This window comes from Thermomyces lanuginosus (assembly GCF_041956635.1).
Source record: "Thermomyces lanuginosus strain ATCC 200065 unplaced genomic scaffold VTN49scaffold_7, whole genome shotgun sequence".
Lineage (NCBI taxonomy): Eukaryota > Fungi > Ascomycota > Eurotiomycetes > Eurotiales > Trichocomaceae > Thermomyces > Thermomyces lanuginosus.
The window spans coordinates 406,095-423,416 of NW_027192341.1; the positions used below are offsets into that span (position 1 = coordinate 406,095).

At 53.0% G+C, this 17,322-nt stretch overlaps 8 protein-coding genes across 8 annotated transcripts; 2 read left to right on the forward strand and 6 right to left on the reverse strand.

The window, feature by feature from the left end:
• Positions 1-222: 222 nt before the first annotated feature.
• On the reverse strand, positions 223-1,785 carry VTN49DRAFT_7590 (uncharacterized protein; the record flags this gene model as incomplete). The annotated part of the gene is made up of 1 exon (XM_069415876.1): positions 223-1,785. One exon carries the CDS (start codon positions 1,783-1,785, stop codon positions 223-225), a length of 1,563 nt encoding a protein of 520 aa, XP_069271951.1.
• Positions 1,786-3,891: 2,106 nt separating this feature from the next.
• VTN49DRAFT_7591 (uncharacterized protein) lies at positions 3,892-8,189 on the forward strand (the record flags this gene model as incomplete). The annotated part of the gene is made up of 5 exons (XM_069415877.1): positions 3,892-3,988; positions 4,065-6,619; positions 6,677-7,036; positions 7,092-8,095; positions 8,150-8,189. 5 exons carry the CDS (start codon positions 3,892-3,894, stop codon positions 8,187-8,189), a joined length of 4,056 nt encoding a protein of 1,351 aa, XP_069271952.1.
• Positions 8,190-8,267: 78 nt separating this feature from the next.
• Positions 8,268-8,728, forward strand: VTN49DRAFT_7592 (uncharacterized protein; the record flags this gene model as incomplete). Its single annotated transcript, XM_069415878.1, has 2 exons — positions 8,268-8,447; positions 8,549-8,728. The coding sequence occupies 2 exons, from the start codon at positions 8,268-8,270 to the stop codon at positions 8,726-8,728; spliced, it is 360 nt and encodes a 119-aa protein (XP_069271953.1).
• Positions 8,729-9,479: 751 nt separating this feature from the next.
• VTN49DRAFT_7593 (uncharacterized protein) lies at positions 9,480-10,854 on the reverse strand (the record flags this gene model as incomplete). Its single annotated transcript, XM_069415879.1, has 3 exons — positions 9,480-10,364; positions 10,429-10,764; positions 10,852-10,854. 3 exons carry the CDS (start codon positions 10,852-10,854, stop codon positions 9,480-9,482), a joined length of 1,224 nt encoding a protein of 407 aa, XP_069271954.1.
• An 853-nt stretch (positions 10,855-11,707) lies between these two features.
• On the reverse strand, positions 11,708-12,264 carry VTN49DRAFT_7594 (uncharacterized protein; the record flags this gene model as incomplete). The annotated part of the gene is made up of 2 exons (XM_069415880.1): positions 11,708-12,109; positions 12,163-12,264. The coding sequence occupies 2 exons, from the start codon at positions 12,262-12,264 to the stop codon at positions 11,708-11,710; spliced, it is 504 nt and encodes a 167-aa protein (XP_069271955.1).
• Positions 12,265-13,069: 805 nt separating this feature from the next.
• On the reverse strand, positions 13,070-13,639 carry VTN49DRAFT_7595 (uncharacterized protein; the record flags this gene model as incomplete). The annotated part of the gene is made up of 2 exons (XM_069415881.1): positions 13,070-13,486; positions 13,541-13,639. 2 exons carry the CDS (start codon positions 13,637-13,639, stop codon positions 13,070-13,072), a joined length of 516 nt encoding a protein of 171 aa, XP_069271956.1.
• A 689-nt stretch (positions 13,640-14,328) lies between these two features.
• Positions 14,329-15,499, reverse strand: VTN49DRAFT_7596 (uncharacterized protein; the record flags this gene model as incomplete). Its single annotated transcript, XM_069415882.1, has 4 exons — positions 14,329-14,444; positions 15,000-15,039; positions 15,107-15,365; positions 15,444-15,499. 4 exons carry the CDS (start codon positions 15,497-15,499, stop codon positions 14,329-14,331), a joined length of 471 nt encoding a protein of 156 aa, XP_069271957.1.
• A 387-nt stretch (positions 15,500-15,886) lies between these two features.
• VTN49DRAFT_7597 (uncharacterized protein) lies at positions 15,887-16,971 on the reverse strand (the record flags this gene model as incomplete). The annotated part of the gene is made up of 5 exons (XM_069415883.1): positions 15,887-15,907; positions 15,963-16,171; positions 16,227-16,597; positions 16,842-16,881; positions 16,935-16,971. 5 exons carry the CDS (start codon positions 16,969-16,971, stop codon positions 15,887-15,889), a joined length of 678 nt encoding a protein of 225 aa, XP_069271958.1.
• Positions 16,972-17,322: the final 351 nt, after the last annotated feature.

Genomic DNA, 17,322 nt, shown 5'->3' on the forward strand with positions numbered 1-17,322 from the left:
AAAAACAAGGCCCAAGTTCCAGAGATCATTTTCATTCACACAGATTCCTTTGCATACCAGACTCGAATATATTACAGAAACCCAATGATAACTCAGAACAATCGACATTATTATGGCTGCGAAATCCCAACCGTTCTCACAACGCCATTGTATGTTGCATGCAGTCCAAAAGGTACACATTCCCGTTCCCTTCTATTCCGAGTGCAGTATACATCCCCAAGTTCAGAGGATGATATTCTTTTCCGTTTGGTATAATGCTCGTAAAACCTTGAGCGTTTCAATCGCATTTGAATTCCGGGTCACCCGATTCGGAATCTCGACGATGGCAAGTCGAAGTAGAGCCAGCCCGAGATGGCCGTAGAACGTGACAATGCGCTCTGCTGAATGGCGCAGCATTGACGCGAGTAGATTGAAGTGTGTGTCCTGCAATTCCTCTGGGGGAACGGACAGGATCTTGTGCATACATTTCCAGAAATGCCAATTGGGGAACGGGTTGCGTCGGGTCGTCTTGCCAAAATTCCGAAGGGTCACGGCGGCAAAGCCGGCGCCGAGCCCCGTCATGCGTTCAACGTGCTCTCGCTCTGGGATGAAGGGCCCGCCGGGCTCGGTCCGCCACCAACCCAGGGCGGCTTTGCCTTTGTCGGTCTTCTCGCTGCCGTAGAAGCCCCAGAGTGCCGGACAGACGACCCGGTATTTTGCCCAGAAGATGTCCGAATAAGGTTGGCCGTGAAAGCAGTTTTCATCTAGAGAAAAGATCTGAGCAACAACGACTCCGAGCGGTTCCGCATACTTGGGGTTGATGCTCGCCTCCGAAATCAGCTGCGCAACCACCTTCTTGGTTAAGATGTTGAGCAGGTACACAAAAACCGCCGGCACAGTGGCGTCCTGATCGCTGAGATTGGAGAGTGCCGGAGGGAGTCGAATGAAGAATTGGCGGCCATCCGCCGGAATTGGAATCTGCTTAGCATTGCGCAGAATATCTTTGATCTCGTTGACCTGTTGACGGTTCGCCGCCGTCCCTTGTCCCTCCCGAAGCTGCCCGACGCATTTGACGATAGTCCGTCGGTAGTTGCCCACCTTCTCTTTCAACTCAGCGTTTTTCTTCCCCTCGTCCTGGATGTATTTCCGTAGCTTTTTCAGCGTCTTGTGCAGCTCCAAGTAGCGATTGTGCTCCTCCACGTCCTCCGCACTGCGACGGCCCGCTCCGAGGCTCTCGAGGCGCGCCTTCTCTTCCTCCTCTGCCTTCTGTTGGGCTTGTCGCTGGCGTTCGGCCTCGAGCGCTCGCTCTCGTTCTTTGCGCGCCTTCTCTTGTTCAGCCGCAATCCTGGCACGCTCCGCTTCTTCGGCTTCTTTCCGTCGTTTCTCTTCCTCGCGCGCTCGCTGTTCAGCGAGCCGCCGTTCTTCCTCTTGTCGTTTGCGCTCCGCTTCTTCGCGCTCCCGGCGCTCTCGTTCGAGCCGTTCGAGCTCCTCTCGTCGCTTTCTTTCCTCTTCCTCCCTGCGGCGGCGCTCTTCTTCCACTTGTCGAAGGTGCTCCTGGAGCACCCGTTCCGCTTCCCGACGGTGGTCGTCGTACGAGGCGTAGGCCTCGTCGATCGCTGCGTAATACACAGCGCGATGTTTCCGATCCAGCTCATCGTGGTGGTCCGAGCACGATTGCTGGCGATACTCGTGCACCTTCTTCAGATCCTCATGATGCAGTCGGATCTGTTGTAGGTCCCGAGCCAGATCGTTGATGAGCTGCCTGGACGGACTGTCCAGCAGCCCATCAGTGCTATACCTGGCCATGCAGGATCAATTTGGCAACCGCGGCCCTCTGCAAGACTCGGGTGCGACAATGGCGATTGTCGGCAACGAGAGCCGCACTTTTGGCGACCGAAGCGCGTTCTTGTCGATGGCCTGGCGCGGTTTGTCGATGCTGGCCATTTCATTGGCTGTCAGGCGCATCATTGATTAGTCATTCACTCTTGGCCAGTCCCTTTTAGGTTTAGGCAAAAAATCAAGGATCACGTGTACCACGTGATTCCGGTCGCCTTTGCATCATCCCATGAACCCGGCCTAGAACAAGAGCCATGTGTCCGGAATGACGCTGCACAAGATACGGGGGAAAGGACCACGCCTGAAATCAATGAATACTCGCCCTGACCGGGCGACTCGAGGAGATCATGAATAGTCGCCTCGCTCAGAGCTGACCAGAGCAGCCTGAAACCTCAGCTGACAGAAGCTCGATTTCCGCTCCAAGCAGACCATTTTATCTCGCCCATTGCGGGCCATTCTTGTCCCGGCTCCCGCCAAGCCCCCCGTTCGATTCGGACGGATGGCCGCCCTCAACCAAGGGTCATGGCTTGCTCTCACATCACTTCGACGACATCGCTTAGCTCCATTTATTGGACCCTTGAATGGCATCCGCTCACCGGCCGTTGTGATCCTCCCAGCAACCGACCGCGTTGGATGATGCGCCCCATGCTGCATCCCCATGCGGCCTGCCACCCACCTCCTGAACTCCGTATTGTGCACAAGCAGCCGCGGGTCCTTTGAGCCGAGCTAATCCCATCTGGGACATCGTAAAGACCTTTCTCCTAATTTGCTTGAGACACCCCATCCGCTCGGGCTTGTTCACCACCGCCCCTGTTCAGGATCCTTGCCATGTCCGCGATGTCTCCAGCGCTCGAGTAATTGCAGTCCAGCGACCGTCCCTACTGCTCCTTGTCGAGCAGGAGAGCATTAGTATTACCTCGTACTCCGTAGTTGTGGATGGCAATGTGGATTACCTAAACCAGCATTCGAGCTTCTGTTCAATGATCAATCCGTTGGCTCCAAGACCCTCTCCCCCACACCGTCTGGTCTTAGTTTCTGACCAAGTGTCGACTGGAGGTTCAGTGCGAAGGTTCCTCATTCTCTTGCCGCCTCGACAACCTCCTAAAACTAAGCCCTCTCTTCTTCTTTCATCTTCCCGCTCCTCCTTCCCTTTCCTCCAGTCCCGTCGCCCATCATCCTCCCTTTCCCCTCCACTCCTTCTGCTCCTTCCCCCTCACTCCGTTCGCGGGATCGCTCCTTCCCGCTGCAGTCCTTAATCAGAACGAATCGCAAGCTCTCTCTCTTTTGGGTTCCGCTCAGAGCCGTTCCAGCCCGATCGGGCAGGACCTTCTTCGGTCGCACCTTCTTGCTTTTCCTCTCCACGGACCCCCCGACTGATCCGGTGTCGCGTGGGCTTGCTTTGAATCGTCCTTCTCTCTTCCAGCACGTGACGAGAGCCTCTACGCAGCGGCGGTCCAACCTGGCTCATTCGGTCCTTCCTGAGGTCGACCATCCGGTCTCTTTCCGCCCGGAAGAAACGTGAACAAGACGGAAAGAACGAGGGAGCTGCCTCTTTCCTTTCATCAGTCCAGCTCGTCCTCCACCGCCGCCTCAAGCAACCGCATTCCCATTGTTCGCCGGCTTCGACGACGACTGCCACGGACGCTGCTCGTCGTTACTCTTTTCCCGTCCGCGAGTTCTTCTTTCCGGTCGACCTCGTACGATAGTAGCGTGCCTGGATCAGCTTGACCATCGTCGTTACTTCCGCCGCCACTCCCTCTCCAACATCACCTGCGTCTTCTCGTTCGACCGCCCTTTTGGAAAGTCACTACGTTATTCGCGGTAACGCATAGTTGGAATATCGTTTGGCAGTAAGTGAACCATCGCCCTCAGGTCATGCCAGCCATCTGTGGGCAACATCCTCAAAAAGAATCGACGCTAACGGCGGCATCGTGACTAGACTACCCACTTTCGCTCATCGGTTCGGGCTGTGTTTGCAGCTCCTATTAATTTTGGGCATCGCCTCGTGTTGATCCTTATTTCTCCTGACTGTCGGAAGCTCGACTCGATCGTATTCCCTAATATATCTAGGCAGTGATGGATCAGCAGGGGCAGTCTACCGTGCCGGGCCACTCTGGCCGGCGGTTCCATATTGCTCACAGGCGTAGTCCATCCGAATGGACCCCATTGTTGGGTGCGTGGCCAAACCTCCCTGACCATCATCAGAGACTAGCTAGGACCGATAGGGCTAACATGAGGGCGCGATGCAGTGGAACAACTGGCCCAGCAGCAGCAGTTTGTGCCATACGTGAGCATGGGTCCAGTCCAATCGCAGCAAGCTATTGGTCAAGTGCAATCCATTGCTCCCACAATTCAGGGACAGACGTCGGTGGCCGGAATATCGCCCCAGGTCAATGCATTTCAATTTCCCCAATTGCTGCTACAGCAGCAGCAACAACAACAGCAACAGCAGCAGTTGGGTGTGCAGTTGAACCCGGCGTCTGCTCACCGTCGTAATCAATCTGCCCTTCCTGGTGTCAACATCGGTCCTCCTCCGGCCCCATCTACCGGCGCCGCGGGATTTTCGCTAGGGGATATGCAGCAACAGGGGAATCAGAACCGGGAGAACGGCCCTTCTGGTCGTGGCCGTGGCGGCCCCGCCGGCGGTGGTCATCAACGCCGTCACTCGTTGGCTCTTCCCGAAGCCAAGAAAGCGGCAGAGTTGGCTCAACAGAAGAGGGCTGCTTCTGGGTTCCAGTTCCCGGCTCCTTCCTCGACCGGTGGCAGCTCGTCTAGTACCCCTGCAGAAGCCACTACCTCAACGACCACGGAGGAGAAACCCAAGACGCCGCAAGTTGGTCTTCGTCCCGGGAACCTTCGTGGCGCCGCCCACGGCCGGAGTCAGTCCATGGCAGTCGGTCGTGGTGCCAGTGGCTTCCAATTTCCCGCACCTGACAGTAACCAGTCTGATGCGTCCCGGCGTGGTCATGGACGCACCCCGTCTCGTAACTTCGATGCAAACTGGCGCCAGCCGAACAATAATCAAAACCAGGATCAGTCCAAGACGACCCAAGGTGGTTTCAGCCAGCAGCCGCAGGCCACTGCCGGCTTCCAGCCTGGCCACCAAGTTCGTTCGTCCATCAGTACTATTGGATCCTTCCAATACCCCGGCCAGCCGCAGTTGATCCAACTGCCTCAAGGACAAGTAGTCATGGCTCCTCAGCTCCTTGGCAATCAGCAACTCAATGCCCTTCAGCTCGCGCAACTGCAGGCAATCCAACAGAATGGGCAACTGAACGGACAAATTGCTCTGCAAGCTGGTCAGCAGGTTGCGCCGCAGCTGACTCCTCAGCAGCAGCAGCAGCAACAACAGCAGCAGCGGAAAACTCTCTTCACTCCGTACCTACCGCAGGCCAACTTGCCGGCACTCTTGGCTAACGGCCAGTTGGTCGCCGGTATTTTGCGAGTCAACAGAAAGAATCGCTCTGATGCGTATGTGACGAGCCCAGAATTGGACGCGGACATCTTCATCTGCGGTAGCAAAGATCGCAACCGTGCTCTCGAGGGCGACTATGTGGCCGTTGAATTGCTGGATGTCGATGAGGTATGGGCTCAGAAACGCGAAAAGGAGGAGAAGAAGAAGCGCAAGGATATGTCGGATGCCCGCATCCTCGACAAGCTCTCTCGCTCTGATTCCGGCGCCAATAATGATGCGCAGCAAATTGGCCCTGATGGCAGCATTCGCCGCCGAGGTAGTCTGCGCCAACGACCCACTCAAAAGAAGAATGACGATGTAGAAGTAGAAGGCCAGAGCCTTCTACTGGTGGAAGAAGACGAGATCAGTGATGAGCAGAAGCCTTTGTATGCCGGCCACGTTGTCGCTGTCATTGAACGAATTCCTGGCCAGATGTTCTCCGGCACTCTCGGCCTGCTGCGCCCCAGCAGTCAAGCAACGAAGGAAAAGCAAGAGGCTGAACGTGCCGCTCGAGATGGTGGCCTACCCCGCCCGCAGGAGCGCCAGCAGCAGCAGGAGAGGCCCAAGATCGTGTGGTTCAAGCCGACTGACAAGCGCGTACCACTGATCGCCATTCCGACCGAGCAGGCCCCCCGGGATTTCGTTGAGAAGCATCAGGAGTATGCCAACCGCATCTTCGTTGCCTGCATCAAGAGATGGCCAATCACCTCGCTGCATCCCTTTGGCACTTTGGTCGAGCAGCTCGGAGAGATGGGCGATGTGAACGTGGAAACCGATGCCATCCTCCGTGACAACAACTTTGCCGCAGATGAATTCTCTGAAGCCGTCTTGAAGAATGTTGGGTGGGATGACTGGACCATCGCCAGTGAGGATGAAGCATCGCTCGCTCAGCGACGAGACTTCCGCGATGAGCAGGCCTTCACCATTGATTTCACCGGAAACAAGGAGCTCGGCAATGCCATCCATATCAAGAAACTCGATGATGGAAAAGTCGAGCTCGGTGTTCATGTGCCTGACGTGGCCCATTTCGTCAAGGTGAACTCGCTCGTTGACCGCGAAGCAAAGAAGCGAGGCAGCTCCGTTTACTTGGTGAATCGCGTTGTGAGCATGTTGCCTCCTCGGCTGTCTGCAGAGCTCTGCGCGCTGCTCCCCGGCGAAGATCGCTTGACCGTCAGCGTTGTTTTCCGTGTGGATCCGTCTACTGGTGCTGTTGACGATGACGTCTGGATTGGCAAGGGTATCGTTAAGAGCGCAGGAAGCATTAGCTTCGATGATTTGAACGCCGCCATTGGGGGTAAGGATGATCTTGCCTCAACGGCCGCCCCCGCCGAGGATATTCGCTTGCTCGAGGTAAGCTAGTTCATGCGATATCTGGTCTGTGCAGTTGGCTAATCTCAATCTCTACAGGCAATCACTGCCAAGTTTAAGGAGGCAAGATTCGGAAACCGTACCACTAAGATTCCTTCCCTGCGACTCTTGTACCTCCTGGATGACGATAACCTGCCCGTCCAGCGGAACATCTTTGATTCCTCGCCTGCACACGAACTGGTGGAGGAACTCAACCACAAGACGAATTTCTTCGTCGCTAAGAAGCTGCTGGCGGCGATGCCTCAAAAGGCCTTCCTGCGGCGCCAGGCTCCGCCGAACCCACGTCGGTTCCATGCTTTCATCGAGAGAGTGAACAGGCTCGGTTATAACATTGACCCAACCAGCAGCGGAAGCTTGCAGTCTAGCCTCTTCAAGGTTGAGGATGCGCATCTTCGTCAGGTATGTTTGCCTACCCTAGACCCAATGTCAAGGCATTGTTACTGATCATGAGCAGGGCATGGAGACTATTTTGATCAAGGCCATGCAGCGCGCGAAGTACTATGTGGCGGGCAGCGTTAGCGAGGATCAGCGGCAGCACTATGCGCTGAATCTCCCGCTGTATGCTCATTTCACGGGTCCAACCCGTCGATATGCGGACATCATTGTCCACCGCCAGCTCGACGCGATCTTGTCTGATAAGGTCGCCGAGTTCTCTGATGATGTCGATGCGCTGGCGAAGCTCGCAGATCAGTGCAATAACAAGACCGACTCTGCGCACAACGCTCAGGAGCAAAGCGTACACATTGAGGCTTGCCGTGTTATGGACAAGAAGCGCACTGAGATCGGCGGAGACCTCATTAGTGAGGGTGTGGTCCTCTGTGTCTATGAGTCGGCGTTCGATGTCTTGATTCCGGAGTACGGCTTCGAAAAGCGCGTGCATTGCGATCAGCTGCCGCTGAAGAAAGCGGAGTTCCGAAAGGATGAACGCGTGCTGGAGCTTTACTGGGAGAAGGGCATTCCATCGTCGGCTTATATTCCGGAGGATGAGCGTCCCAAGGCCATTAACGCGCGCGCGGCACAGCTCGCTGCTCAGGAAGCCGAAGCTCAGCGTGCCAAGGAGAGAGAGGAGGCTCAGCGGAAGCAGACAGAGACAGGCACCATGTCGACGGATGATGTTGATGCTCTCTTTGATGATGATGATGATGACGTGTCCGAGATGACCGAAATGGTCGCCGGGGTGTCTCTGAACTCGTCCGCCGACCGGCCGACTCAGAGCATGCCTCCATCTCCTACTCGAAATGAGCATAATGAGCATGAGGAACATTCTCCTCATCGGACACGGTCCGATCCGAAGCTCGCTACGAACGTGAGCGAGACTCCGGAGGCCAAGTTGACCGACAAGGACAAGTATCTGAAGCTGTTCAAGCTGCGCGAAGAGGATGGGGAATACATTCAGGACGTGACCGAGATGACTCGTGTCCCCATCATTCTGAAGACCGATCTGACCAAGAGCCCACCGTACGTCTTTCTCTTGTACTTTTGAGTGTATTTTGGAGCTAACCATTCGTTTAGATGCTTGGCTATTCGGTCGGTCAACCCCTACGCCCTGTGAATCTGTTCACAGGGGGCGTCTGTTATGTCGGTTACCGCAAAAACTCCAATGTGCATCGATACCAGAGCTGGCTGAAATATGCCAGTTCATCTTTTCTCAAAGTGTGGTTACTCGTATCTCATGCGTTACCGAGATTTGATTTCCGGTGCTCGACCCTCTAATCGATTGGTCTTTTCTCTCTGGCAGATGACGTTGAAGAGATTATTCCTAATTCCCTTGCAAATTGTTTTTGGTCCAATGTTTTTGCATACGTCTTGCGTTTGAGATGCCTTTTCTCATGGGTGGAAAATTGTGTGATGAACTTGCGTGGCCCTGGCCATTTCATGCCCTTTCCTTTGTGTTCTTTTGGCTAAGGAAAGAAGGTATGGGGGGCTGCAAGCTCACGTTTCTATGTAATGTCTGGACATGCAGATATGGGACTGTCTGCCATTGGTTTTGAACCATTCAGATGGAGGGACGCTGAAGCCAACGAGAGATTGAATGTGTTGAGAGATGGAGCATCGATTATGTTTTACGAGCCGGTGAAGAGGTCAAATTGACTGTTGGAATGCCATTATCATTGCATGTTTCTGTTGATGCATCATATTCTTAGAACCCAACCTTCCAACTCCGTTGACAGCATGAACAAAAATTGCAGGCACCGTAGCGGACTCGAGATCATCCCATATGGAAACGCATGTCTTCCCCGACCTCCAGTTTCACAAAGCTCTCTTTAGCCTAACCAATCGTAACGACAAAGAGGCAGTCCGCGGGCCGCTTCGGTCCGAAGCGGAGAGACCCACTGATGCTGGACTATTATTAAGCCAATCCTCAGTTCTTGTCGACATGAACACCTGCCTGACTTGCGCTATCACCTACAGCTAATCTGATACCTCAGTAGATGCTGGGAGAGCTTTCCCATACAGTATGAGTCTACTCTCCTTGCGATCGCAGCCTACCGGTAGCGGCTTTTGAATGAGGATAGTACCGTAGAATTTGGAATAATTAGTTTGAATTCGGCTGCAATTTGTTACAGTATGGTAGAGCCCCCAAGTACACATTCTTATGTACATCCTCCCAAGCAATGCAATAGGAATAATAACCAGCTAACCAGTACGATCTTCTCCGAATCCCCAGAGCGCCAATGGAAATGCGAATCCGTTGATGACCGCTGAGCCAAAGAAGCCAAAGCCAAGTGAGATATGGAGAAATACAGACAAAGCAAAAAAGAAAAATAGCAATGAACAAAGGAAATTGGAATGAAGGAAGTTGAGAAGAAAGGAAAGGAAAGGAAAGAAATGTGGTGAGTTGTTATAATCGGCGGAGTCCTATCCGTGGTTTTCTGGATGGATTTGGTCTGGAGGAAGACATGGCGGCGCTTGTAGGTTGTTTTCGAGTAACAGTGTTCGGTTGGCTTGGCTTTGTAACTCGATGGGGAGAAGAAATGACTGGTTTGGCTGATGTTGCCTTTGAAGGAGTCGTGGAAGAAGAGGCTCCTGATTTTGTGGGAGATGGTATTCGCTGTTGGTGAGGGGTCGAAGGGTATAGACGATGGTTCTCGGAAAAGAGGGTGTTGCGTGAGCTCTTTCTCGGAGTTGTGGGTTGCTTCTGTGAAGAGAGATCTGAGGATGATGATGATGATGTATTGTTGGCTGCAATGTTTCGTTCGGAATCGGTCATTCCATCGAAATGTTGCTCATCACGGTCGACGTCCATGTCCACGTCGCTCTCATCGAACGGAGCCGATGCCAGCACGGAGAGGGGTTGTTTGCCTGCCCCTGACCGGCGCGGGCTCGGTGGTGGTGGCATTGCGACCGGTGATGGTGATAATGACGGATCATTCTCCTTGGTGTCATCTTCCACAGTGTCATCCGTGTCGGAGAACATGTCTGCATCATCTTGCTCCGTCGAGGTCGACGTGGACTCTTTCATTCTTACTGCCGATAATGTTGGAGAAACCTGTCGAGAAGTATCGTTGGTCTGTGCGTCCGCCATTCGAGCCACCATTTCTGGATCTTCTCCCCGCTGCTTCGCTTCCATCACGGCATCTACCATATCCTGTGGGATTGGTGCGTGGATTGACGTCATCAATCTTGCCCTGCGCGCAAACTCGTTGTAATCTTCTTGCATCAGTGCGCCGGCAGTCGAGTTCAAAGCAGACTCCGGATTCGGCTGAATCAGCAGGCATGAGATTGTCTACACCTTATGTCAGCACAAACCACCTGTCAATCAAGAAATATCCAGGGGGGAGGCGACGAACCACAAGGATGTCTCTCAACGTGAGCTTCGGGTCCCAATCCCTTTTCAACGTATCGACGCATACAGCGCCGGTAGATTCTTCGACGTTTGGGTGCCATATCCGCGTCTTAAAGTACGCTTTGGGAGGGTTCTTAGGGTAGTCCTCGGGGATTCGCAGCTGTAGTCGCCACAAACCCTCCGAGTAGGGTGTCCCAGTTGGCCCAGTTAGGAGAACAGTGAGCTGTGTCAGGTCATCGGAATGACTGCCGTTGCTTCCGGGCGGGAAGAGGTAGTTTGGAGGCAAGTCAGAGTTGTGCAGGTCCGCGTGGTCCGCGATGAGACGGCGTAATTTAGAGACCTGACATTATTGCGCACTGTTAGCTCTACGACTCAATCCACGAGGAGGCACCTGATCGCCAATATGGTGCGGGGGATCATGGAATACCATTGTGAAGGTGACGCGGATGTGCCACCCGCGCCCTGTGTGACGGCTGTCTGTGTGACTGAATGGGGAGATCCGCCCAGGTTCTCTCAGAGCTGATATGCCAAGCACATCAATGTGAAATCTCCGATAGCGGAACTCTGCAGAAGGATGCGATTATCGATGCTCTGCAGCGCGTTCGTCAGGAGCAGGTTGCCTGGGAGAAAAGACAAAGACGAGCAGACACCCAAACAAACTAGTCCCGACATGGAAAGCAACGACGCGTCCGCCTTAATAGGAAGGACTCTTTGGTATTTCACGTACTTTCGCGTCACGCGTTTCCAATAAGATTTCCTTTTTTAGCATGGCAAGATCCAACACAAACAACTGCGTCCGCCGATGACGTCTGGCCAGGTCTTCATTACGAATGCTCTGCAAGGGGAGCAAATCTGGCTGCAAAGCCTCATTCACAACATTCGTAATCCATTGCTAATTACGTAGACCGTCTAACAATCCACAATAACTGAATACCCGAGTTCGTCATGGGCTCTGGCTCCAAAGAACTTGTATTGCAGGAATGCTGCACGGAGTAGGCTCGCTCCGTGCGAAGTACGAGCATGAGGCTCTGCAATGTTCCATCCTCAGTAATTAATGTAATATACAATTTGGGCATCTCATGAATAGAGTTGTCAAGTACTGATGTAGTCGTACCCTTTCATTAATACTAGCATCACAACATAACGCCGTCATCATGCATGTACAAATAAGGAATACAGAAAATGTCGAGTAGACAAGCCCCCAAAGGAACTAGCACCGAGAGAAGGAGAGAGCTCTCAACTGGGAATGTAAAGTGGCTGCGAATCCATCCAAACTCCATGGCTCACAGGAAAAGCGCAAATGCAGCACCAGCCAGACCCAGACCCAGACCGGCTGGACCGGCAGTAGCCATGACCGCAGCGTCCGTAGATTCGCTCGCCGAAGCGGACTCGCTCGCCGCCGAGGTCTCAGACGATGAAGTCTCAGTCTCGGATTCGGTCTCCGTTTCAGTCGAGGAGTCGGTCTCCGTTTCGGTCGATGAAGTGCGAGTCCGCGTGGGAGCCGCAGTGCTGCTGAGGGCACCCGACGACGACGGCACCACCACTGGGGTGCTGAGGCTGACCGAATTCGAGTCCGGAGCGGGTTGCGACGTGGCCACGTCGGGTTGTGAGGTGACTGGATCAGGCTGACCGGTCACAACGCCCAGGGTGTTAGTCTGAGTGAGGAAACTCGTTGCCGGGTTATCCTTTGAGACGATCAGTTGCTGTGCTTCCAGTAAGCAGGCATGATCACACTTACCACCGTGGGGACGGTGACGGTCTGATCATCTCCCTGGGCGCTGCCCTGGCTCTGGCCCAAAGCCAGCGCAGACAGAGTCACAAGAAGAGCCGCCGAACGCATTGTGATGGTGTGGTCTGACTGTTGATGGGTTGAGGGGATGTACTGGTGTGACTGGTACTTTGTATGACTGGTATGGACACCGGCTGATGGAGGGACTGCTCTTCTAGCAAACGCAAGCGAAGTGGAGGAACTCTGAACTTGCTGGAAGCCGCAGAACAGCAGGGCCTTTTATCTTAGAGTGGCAGGGACGGCAGGAGCAACCCTGGGCTCCTTCCCCTCCGGGCTGCACTTCTTCGCTCTGTTTCCACGACGCATGTTTTCCTGGCAAATCTCCACTCTGGGAAGGAGCAAGCCTTGTTTGCTGACGCAGCCTTCTCTGCAAGGGAATGAGGTTCTCCTTGTGGCGATTCCATTGGCTGTCAGTGGCAGTGGTGACTGCAAGACGGGATGGGCGACATGCATAACTCCAATCACTCCATATCCGGGCCCACTTGCTTAGTCATGCCCGGGTTAATTTTGGAATGTTTCCCTTGTTCATGTCTCACTCGTCGCTGTTGATCGATCGATCTACTAGGCTAGTGAGATGGACGGCCAACGATTACGTGATGATGAATGTTACCTTCGTGATGCTTGAAGAAACATCTCTGGTGACGTACTCTCCAGGATTTTCTTTTGCAAAGCAGCCTGCCGCCTATTCGAGGACAGCAATAGATTAAGTACTGTCTTCTTATTACAGGTTCATGTACATGTCAATACTCTTATATAAGAGAGCACATGCCGAGCGAAGAGTCTGAAAGAAACCAAACAAAGAAGGGCTCGCAGTTGAGGATGGAAGCGGTTGCGAATCCATTAAGAACTCGACCGTTCACATGAGAAGCGCAAATGCAGCACCAGCCACGCCCAAGGTCAGAACCTTGCCGGCAGTGGCCATGACTGCAGAGTCCTCAGACTCACTTGACCCTGCGGCGTCATCAGTCTCAGACGCAGAGGCATCTGCCGAAGTGGCAGTCTCGGTTTCTATCCCGAAGTCTGTGTCCGTGTCCGTGGCGTTCGGGTCGGTCACGATACCCGTCTGTGTCGCCGTTTCGGTCGAGGAAGTGGTTGTCTCGGTCACAGTTACAGAAGTCCCATCGCTGGCAGTCGTCGTCGACGACTCCTCTATGGAGCTTGTGTCGGTCGGGGCCGAATCCGACGAGTCCGGGGCGGTGTTCGAAGTAAGTGACGGCGCGTCGGTCTCGGTCTCAGTGGCAGAAGTCGTGGTAGTAGTCGTGACCGAGGTGTCCTTTTGGGATGATCAGCCGTTTTACTTCGAGGAAGCAATCATATTCACACCCACCTCCGTGGGAAGAGTGACTTCGCCCTCATCAGAACCGCCCTCGCTCTGAGCCACAGCCAGAGCGGCGAGCAGAGTCAGCAGAAAAGCAGACGGGCGCATTGTGAAAATGGCCTCCGTTGATTATGTACTGCTCTGACGGTGCGTGGTTGGACCGCTTTTTAGGTGTAGTCAAGCAATTAAGTCGAGAGATCCTCGTCTTGCTTGAGCTGCCGAGGAGCTGGGGAGCCTCTTAATGTATATCAGGACGATAGCGCTGGAGGAGGACCCAGGAGTTCCTTTTTCCCAGTTCTTCACTACGTCCATGGCGCATGGTTTCCCACTTCTGGAAATACCATGTCCCTCTTAATTGTTTGCTGACGCAGCCTATTCGGGCGCTGAATGTCGATCTCTTTGAAATACTCCCCTCATTGGCTGCACATTGACTAGTGACGGCAAAGAGATGATTACCCATGACGAGGTTTTCCTGTCATGACGCCAGGGACTCTATATTAGGGCCTACTAGCTTAGTCATACCAGGAGACGGTTATGAAGTGCTCCTCTTTTGACAGGTTTCACGCGCTCATCTGTGAACGATCAATCTGCTCAACTACGGAATTCTGCCATTAATTCCGTGATTAATTAGTAGAATGATGGAATAGTACGATCCTTGTTGGATGGAAAGTTGGGTCGATGCCGCAACAAAATATACGCAAGAACTAGTCTCATCCAATCTTCGATCCAATCTCTAAATAAGTGGTTGGCCTACCTTCCAGCTTGTCTACTTTAGTCAGGTACAAGAAATACTTCATTTACTTCGAACTGCTGATCATCCCAACCTTGGTATTCGAGTGATTCCCCTGTCCATAGCATCTGGCTCCTGGATCTCCCTTCACTGCACGTAGTGTTGACCAATGTCTCCGCGGGACTTTGCGTTGCAATGGGTGCGGCTGAGGGAAAAACGGAACACGCATAACTCGTTGACTTGTAGGCGTGTACGAAGTATTGTAGGCTCCGGAGTGGCATCATTAACCATAATGCTTAGCACGCCTCCAGATGCTTTGTTTTTACCATCAGTACTCCGCAAAATTGGTCAGAATGACGAGTAGTCTCTTCCGGAAAGGTTCCGGGGCATACTCACTTTTCCTCCAGTCTCCAGCGTCGAGCCTCGGATAGGAAACTGCTCCCAACGAACGGTACCGGCCCGATGCTCGCGCTTGAATGATGATGTGAGCGCTGGCTATGCTTGTGGAAAGGTGACGGCAAAATCGTCGACGTCAAATGGAGGAGATATTTCCAAGGACGAGCGTCGGGAGACCCGATTGACAGCAAGTATACTTTCTTTCGCAACCATAATAGACACTCGTATCAAGAAAATCCTTCGTTTAAACTAATCAACATTGTCGTGATATCATACGAATACACAGCACCAGAAGAAGTCGCGCAGTTAACCGTCATTATTATCATTTCGCAGCCTTATTACCTTGCCCTCGCATCCAATCCGCAAACTCCCTACGACTCTCCTGAACACCGCACAATAAACCCTGTCAGACCTCACATTGCCCTGATCAGCAGCAGGTATTGACTCACCCTGACATTCCAGAACCCCGGTCTCTCCTGCAATCCTCGGTACGGACTCTTCGCGCCTCCTTCCCGTTCAATCTCCCCCGCCCATGCACTCCATGTGACCGGCTTGAGCTTGTCTGCGCCAAGGACAAGGCCAATCGATACCAGGACAACGGATGTCAGGGTCTCGATTTTGATGTCGAGTGGGATGGACGTTGGGGATGATGACGTTGCCGAGGCAGCATTACTGCTGAGTGTTGAGAGTTCATGGACGGAGTACCCTCTATATTCAGTAAGCGTCGATTATTAGCTTCTCTTTTTTGAGCCGGGGAAATTGTCGAGGTTGTATGAATGAGCTTACGCATGTGCCAGGAGGACGAGGCCGAATAGTGTGAGTAGACGAGCGAAAAATGCCATTATTCTCGGAGACCGTGGCTCACGATGGAAGGTGTTGTGCGGTGTAAATTAAGAGAAGGGAGGATCGCGACCGCTGTCTAGCTTTTATGAATCAAGAATCAGGGAGATATCCAACTGAATATTGTTCCACGAAAGGTGCTGAACTAGTGGTTCTGTTTGAACAGGAAGCTTGGACAGAGAGCTAAAATGGTCGACTATTTTGACCGTTTGGCCGAAGAACTAGCTCGTTCTGGAATCTGGCGAATTACGCCTACTGCAGCACTTCGATCGTCCGTCTACTCGAATCATGAATTTTGCATTCTACATCTCATCTAACAGGATGGAAGTCATCAGCGTTGCATTCCTGCATCCCTTGATTTATAGATATCATGAACACATAACTATAACTTATAGTTTTTGCATGGCAGCCTATTGAATCGTTAGTCACATACGCTGCGATCGCATCTGCTCGACATGGACTTACAATATCAGTCGACTGGACGTGGTCCTCGTCCTCCTCAATCCGCTGCTGAAGCTCATCCAGAGAAACCTTCTCATCCTCGACAACGAGGTTGATCTGGAGCTTCTTAATACCGTAACCAACGGCGACGAACTTGGACTGGCCCCAGACGAGACCATCCATCTCAATAGCCCGCACATTGGCCTCCATCTCCTCCAGGTTGGTCTCATCATCTGCAATCGCCATTAGTTACTCGGTCACAACACAGTGAGTGTCCATCTGACTCACCCCATGGCTTCACTTCCAGAGTAACAAAGGACTTGGCAACCGCCTTTGGCTTGCCCTCGCCCTCCTTCTTCTTCTTGAGCTCTGCAAGCTTGGCGGCCTGCTCCTTAGCAGCCTGGTCATCTTCCTCATCATCGCTGCCAAAGAGATCAATATCGTCATCATCGCCCGACTTCTCCTCCTTGGGACGAGAAGCCAGCTCGGCCGGACCATAAGCGGTGTATGGCTTCGAGGAGTCCCCAGGAAGGCTGGAGAACTCTGACTCGTACGAAGCAATGTGCTTGTACCAACGGGCAAGGTGAGGGTACTTCTCAGCGTCAGGAGCGCTCGAGATAGCCTTGTAGGTCACAACATCGGCCTGAGATGCCGCTTCTCTATATTGCACTATCAGTACAATGCTCATCTAACCAAACAAGAACAGAACAAATAAAAGACTAAAAGCCAAAAGCGATCAGAGATGCGATTTCTCGCGTTGTGTAAGTCATGCTGCGGTGTCTTAAGCCGCCTCATAAACACGGACCAAAAAAATTTGTTCTCATCATGACACCAATGTCCAAAAAAGACAATGGAAATAGCGAAAAACATGCTTGAAAGGAAGAATGGAAATCTCGAACCTACCCCTCCACGTAGCTACGAGAAGCGAAGAACTCATTGGCCGCTGAAGAGACAATTAGTTCAACTCATCCGAACTGCTGGACAATGGCTACCTACCAGAGAGGCCAGCCTCAGAAGCGAAGTCGAAGCCCATTGTGAGAATAGAAGTAGGAATGATCCAAGAGAAAGGGGAGTTGTTCGAGTTGTAGAGGTAGTGCGGTTGGTGAAAGGGATCTCTGCTTGGGGAAGCAAAAAATTGGGCTGAGAATTTTCCTCGAGGGGTCGTCCACGTGATCATAGCCCAGCCACTAACAACCGGTGAAAGCTTGAAGTTCCCCGCCACCGAATCCACCTTAGCACCAGCCACAGTTCCACTTCCAGCAGCACCAGCCACAAGCGTTGATTGGAGGCTTTTGGAGCTTTCCAGAAGCTTGGTGACTTTTGCCTCCGGGGCAGAATAAAAAGCTCCCCGAGGCCTCTGTAGTTGCCTCTACTGTAGAATCAA